Source organism: Papilio polytes, unplaced genomic scaffold, assembly GCF_000836215.1.
Source record: "Papilio polytes unplaced genomic scaffold, Ppol_1.0 DF823912.1, whole genome shotgun sequence".
In the NCBI taxonomy this organism is placed as follows: Eukaryota; Metazoa; Arthropoda; class Insecta; order Lepidoptera; family Papilionidae; genus Papilio; species Papilio polytes.
Genome location: NW_013525292.1, coordinates 602,426 through 608,465, shown reverse-complemented (window position 1 = coordinate 608,465; position 6,040 = coordinate 602,426). Strand labels below are relative to the sequence as shown.

Below are 6,040 nucleotides of genomic sequence, written 5' to 3'. Positions count from 1 at the left end.
ACTTACCTATCAGACCTGGTTGGAGTGAAGCGACGCCAGCTTTATCTGAACATAACTGGCATGAGCTTCGTCGCTGCTTGGCTTATACTACCAGGTAATGTCTAATTTACCCTAGACTAAGTAATGGCACCTCTCATTCTTATTTCTAACTATTGCCCAGTCATTTGAGATCTTTGTTCTTTAGATCCCAGGACTCTTTTTCGTTTTACTCGACGATGCGTACAGAGGGTATTCTAAGTAGTATAGTCGCAAATAACCGTATGTTCCCCATATAACACTTTTGGAGTTGATCCCGATACAAACAAGATTAATTATTATATTGTGTTACATTTTAATTGTTAAAAGTATGTTTTTTACAGCTGTAGCGTGGTTAGTGATACCATTCAAGTTGGAGAGCCACTCCCAGCTGCCTGTTCATTCCTGGCGATTGTATCTAGCGCTAGGCAGTATTCCGGGTTTCCTGGCCGGCATGTGGGTGCTGTTGCTGCCGGAGAGTCCTCGACTGCTCTGTGACACCAACAGGAGTGAGATGGCACTGAAGCTGTTGACTAAGATACATAGATGCAATATGGGATTTACTGGAGAATTTAAGGTTAGGGTTACATTAGTTTGTTTTACTGATTCTTTTCTTAAATACAAAAGAGAGCTACGAAAATCATATTAAATTAACGGATATTTTAAATTCAATTTATTGCTTTTGTAGGTAAAGAAGTTGATACCAGATAATATTTTCGTGGCGAAGACTGTAAATGGAGAAGAGAACCGAACGAAGATATTATTCATCGGAGTGTTAAAGGACTTGAAGATGTTTGTATCGAAAGCATATGCTTTGAAATCAACCCTGATTCTTTTCGTCTTCTTTGCGAATATGGCTGCGTAAGTTAATTTAATCGACTTACTATTTTTTATTTTACTTTTAATACTATACGAAGGCTGAAAATTCTTGCATCAGTCGGAGAAGAAATGACATTATTGTGAATAATTCGAATATTTAAACAATAGAAAACAATACTTTTGCATAGTTTTAGACTTTGTTGATGATTAATTACGTATATCGTAATATTACTTGAAAACAAATATTGAAAATTCTGATATTATTCATTTAATAATTGATGCCATTCTTTTGTTTCAGTGGTTTTGGCTTAAACCTCTGGATCCCTGAACTCCTGCTCCGCATGCAAGGCAAAGAATGCGCATACTCGCGTAGCATACCTGAAACTGCAAAGCTGTTCAATGCTAGCAACGTCGCGTGGAAGGATTTATCCAAAGTACATGATTATACCACAGAATTGGACAGGTTCAATGGTACACTTTTCAACGTGCACGAAGGAGGAAGCGTTAGATGTGATGAAAATATTGACAGTGCTGTAAGTACAGTTATAAATAATTGTACATGTAGATAAAGCAAAAACAGATCTATCTTCCATTTACTAACATAAACTTTTATTAACTCGAATTCTTTAATGAAAAATAAAAAGACGTAATCGATCTGTGCCAACACATGCAGACAGAGTTGATGACAAATCAAACAATTAAAACTTTGTTCTCATGAAAAAGAATTTAGTTATAGCCACCTTTGGAATATATATCGATTAGATAAATCTAACTTAGCAATGTAATCTGATTGTATATAATTTTCTATTCACAGGTGTTCACATCAGGTCTGATAGTTGGCGTGTGCTGCGTGCTGGGTAACGCAGCGTGTGCGGTGCTGAGCGGGCGAGGGGGAGCTCGCGGAGTCCAGCGGGCAGCAGCCGCATGCGCGCTGGCTTGCGCTCTAGCTTGCGCGTGTCTTGCGGCATGTGCGTGCTCCTGCGCTACTTCGAGTAAAGTGGCGGTTGCAGCAGCTGCAGCACTAAATGCCGCTTCGTTAAACGGCAATGTGCTGCTGATTAGACTACTTCTGCACGCATTGCCTGCTAAGTTGAGGTAAGTTTAGCTGCCGCATTTTGTATATTGGTTGTTAATTAACCTCGCTTTGACTCCTATGAGCTTATATGGAGATGTACTCGATTTTTAGATGTGCAACTGTTTAGTTGAATTGGCTCCGAAACAATTGACAATCGCACCGATCGCACAACAGTTTTACGATCCTTTAGTCAAAGTGTGCGTCTGCTCTTTGGAAATATTTCTGATACGTCAACACTAAGGACTTTCTTAATTACTATTCAACGACAGAGTATGTGGCAGTTGTACAAGTAATAACATATTCTATGTCACATTTCTTTTCAGTGGTTTGGGTGTTTGCTGGGGAGCATGGTGGGGCCGTGCTGGCGGCGTTATGTCCAACTTGGCGGTAGGAGTGCTTCTAGACTATTCCTGCCCGGCGCCCTTCGTCTCAGTTGCCGGTTTGCTAACAAGTCAGTTATCATTATCTATACTAATATTGTAAAGATGAAACATTTTTATTTTTGTGTGTATTGGAAATAATTGAAAAACTACTGGGCCGATTTCAAAAATTCTTTCACTATTAAAAAGCTACGTTATCAGTGTAACACAGGCTATATTCTGATTTTTTCTAACTTCACGCGGGCGAAGTCGCAAGCAATAATTTATATCTTAAGTAACACAAGCCTGAAAAAATTTGCAAGAGTGTTATGAACTTACTGTGATCATTTTTTACAGTTTCAATTGGTGCAATTATGATGATAAAACTCGATGACCACAACAGCGAAGCGGGAGAAGAGAAGACTGAACAAGAGAGTGAGAAGTACACGGGTCTTGACAGATACATCTCCACACATATGTAGTGGAAGATAGAGACGAATGGAGACATATAGTGAAGTGACAAAGTTGAATATTAAGCGAAATGTTGTAAGAAAGTGTTGTCTTTAACAATAAACTACCATAACATTTATTTTATTGTTCTCTGTGTATTTTTAATGTGGCAACATTTCTACACAGATGTTTTGACAGGCTTGCACAGATACAATCGAGGAATCTAGCGATGTTCCACTTCAAAAGCTAAGTTTGAATATTTTGTACAGATTAAAACGCGGAACAATAACCAAATAGAACGCGGCTTTTAAATATGTACGAAAAAGTGTCGGTCAGTGTACACGGCTAATTGCTTGAGCCGTTGTTAGCGCAACTCACTGATACCTAAATGGTTATACGTAAATAGGGGCGAAGTTTCCTGCGTTGTAAGAAACAAGGATTTTTTATATGTGGAACGTTGCAGATTTCCGCGACTGTACCATTCAGATAGTACGAAAATAACTCGTAATAGAATAGGCTTTGCAGTGATATAATGAGCATTACTAGACAAGACTTAGTGAGTTATGTTTGTGCCTTAAAATATTGATTTGACCCTTTAATTAGACAAATAAATGAAATACATATTTTACTTATATAAGTTACTACTATTATAATAAGTTATTTTAATGATTAGTTGGTAATCTATCCATATTTTTGTTAAAATAAATGCTTTTTGAATATAAGAGAATATTTAAAACATGTGATGTTTCAACATTTTTTAGACCAATTTTAGTTCGCGCTGGGCTATAAAGCCTTCTGTGATCTCTTAACGAACTTTAGACATATCCATAGTTTATACTGTTTTTAGCATAATTAAAAGTAAGAATATTTTATACAAAAGTTAAATACAACGCACAACGTGTTTAGTAAAACAGTTGTGACGACCTCGATGTCTTAAAAAAATTACATTTTGTATATTTATAATGAAACATAATATATTTCTGTGCATATTATACTAATATTATAAATGCGAAAGTTAAGATGGATGGATGTTTGTTAAAGTTTGTAGCCCAAACGTCTTAACAGATTCCGATGAAATTTGCTATAGGTGCAGAGGATAGCCTGGAAGAACACATAGGCTTATCACTTTTGTTTTTTCTTAATTCCACGCGAACGGAATCGCGCGCAAAAGCTAGTAATTCATACTTAGAATTGTGAGTATTATGTATATACCTATATTACCTAGGATTTGACTTAAACCTATAAAGAAATTTATATAAAAATCATCAATTTTAATAAATAAAAAGAATTTTGATATGTGTTTTAATTGTTAATGAAATTGAATAATTAGTATGTAAATGATGTATAAATAAAGGCCATATATTTTTATAATAGTCTTATTTATTACTAATAATAAATCACAGATACATTATAACTTAAAACTATAACTTAGTCGGTTTCTCCGCGGGCTGCATAGGCTTATCAGGTGGTAGGAACCACGCCGCTATTACGCTGCCTATAATACAAAAGTAAACAGGATTAATTAACTAAAAAACTGTTTAACATGAGATTTATTAATCAGTAGTTAAACACGAGTTTAAATAAACAGCTTTTTTTATAACATAAGATGGCAAACGAGCAAGCGGCCACCTGAATCCACCGAAATGGAAAGCGATCGCTGCTCATAAACATCCGCAATTACAGATGCGTTGCCTACCCTTCATTGACGGAGGGGAAGACGCACATAAAGAGGAAATTTCCCTTTCATATGCATCTCCTCCACCGTCAAATCCACTTTTCCTCTCAATCCTTTCCTTATAAGAAAAGGGTGGTAAAGGAAAAGTGACTAAAATTAGGCCTCCCGCATCACACTCATCAGACGAAACGCGAAATTGCTTCCACTTCACGCCTGTTTTCTGTGTGGTCATGGTATTACACCGGGCGAGTCGGCCCTACAGTGCAAAGATGTTAAAGCGGGCTCTACCACTGTTAAACATGATCTATCTTACTAATATTATAAATGCGAAAGTTTAGATGGATGTTTGTTAGAGTTTGTAGCCTAAACGGCTGAATGGATCTCGATGAAATTTTGCATAGATGTAGAACATAGCCTGGAAGAACACAGGCAACTTTCTTTTGTCTTTGTTTCATTTCATGCGGACGGATTCGCGGGCAAAAGCTAGTACGTAATAAAAATTTAAAATCCGCGCTGGGCACCCGTGTTAACGTATGTTTACGATATTACATAATTGAAACACATTTCATTTCACTATGTTTGAAGTACTAACAGAGAACAAGCAGTGACCACAAGTTGAAGGTGACCCGGCAGTGGTGGAAGATGACATTGCCCACCAGGTTGATGCCCACAAAGGAACTGCTCCTACCCACCATGATGCTCAAACTGGACACCATGCCTCTGAAACATTTTATTGGAGTAGTTAGTTAATATAATTGAAATTATATCATAGTTATGTTTATTTGCATATTAAATTTTTTACGTCGTCATTAAATTGTTTTAACAACATGACTTCTGTCTGAAAACGTATTGTCTGTTTTTTTTTTTGCATAATTAGACCGATGATAGAATTTTAAATTATTGCGTCACGAAAATTTGCTAGAAAGTATTCATAACGTAATCGACTAAACTAGCATTAAATATGTTCAGCGCCCCTAGCGGGCGTAAAGTACACTGACAAATCTCATACTTTTATCGAGACTTTTAAGATACTCTCTCGAAAATTTTTCATGCCAGTCCTCCCAAGCGAATTTACAAATAGTGCAAGAAAGACTTCAGTTTTTCAACTAACCTGTAAGTTGTAGGATACTGGTCAACGAAGTAAGATGCTAGAATGCCCATACCTAGGCAAGTAGATGTAAACACCATAAACAGCACCACACTGGATATAGGCTCGGGTACCACGCTCACAGTAAACCCACTCAGAGTCGATAAACAAAGGATCCCTATCATTAACTTCCGTCTATGGTTCGGTAGATACGATATCACGAAGTTGAGGAATGCGAATACAGTTTGGGATATCATTAGTGTGATGATGACATTTTCATCGATCGTACTGACGCACGTATCTGGCGTCTGGAAGAATACAAAGAAATCTGATAATAAGAAAAAAAAATTGGAATATACCAGAACATTGGCAGACGTACCGTCCCTATCTGACAGCTGCGAATGTAATTCGAAATTCGTAATTCCCACCTATTAGTTCCATCATCACCAATAAGGTGGATGGAACCGTCATGAAATAAAATAAGTTCCAACCGTCCCCTCGTCGCAAAAGATGGGACGGATGAAACTTTTTATTCTCAATTGTCCCCACATGAGAATAAA

General features: G+C 37.1%; 2 protein-coding genes across 2 annotated transcripts in view; one reads left to right on the top strand and one right to left on the bottom strand.

Annotated features, from left to right (window-relative positions):
• Positions 1 to 3,012, top strand: part of LOC106102752 (synaptic vesicle glycoprotein 2B-like) — a 17,218-nt gene extending 14,206 nt beyond the window's left edge. Inside the window, exons 6-11 of the mRNA XM_013282322.1 lie at positions 360 to 592; positions 704 to 876; positions 1,133 to 1,367; positions 1,649 to 1,929; positions 2,233 to 2,360; positions 2,626 to 3,012. Coding sequence (XP_013137776.1) covers positions 360 to 592; positions 704 to 876; positions 1,133 to 1,367; positions 1,649 to 1,929; positions 2,233 to 2,360; positions 2,626 to 2,750 — 1,175 coding nt within the window. The 3' untranslated portion in view covers positions 2,751 to 3,012. The remainder of the gene's footprint in view (positions 1 to 359; positions 593 to 703; positions 877 to 1,132; positions 1,368 to 1,648; positions 1,930 to 2,232; positions 2,361 to 2,625) is intronic.
• Positions 3,013 to 4,121: 1,109 nt separating this feature from the next.
• The window catches only part of LOC106102686 (synaptic vesicle glycoprotein 2B), a 10,022-nt gene continuing 8,103 nt past the window's right edge, over positions 4,122 to 6,040 (bottom strand). Inside the window, exons 8-10 of the mRNA XM_013282236.1 lie at positions 5,505 to 5,788; positions 4,986 to 5,113; positions 4,122 to 4,213 (exon numbers count right to left, since the gene is read on the bottom strand). Of these exons, the coding sequence (XP_013137690.1) occupies positions 4,140 to 4,213; positions 4,986 to 5,113; positions 5,505 to 5,788 (486 nt within the window). The 3' untranslated portion in view covers positions 4,122 to 4,139. The remainder of the gene's footprint in view (positions 4,214 to 4,985; positions 5,114 to 5,504; positions 5,789 to 6,040) is intronic.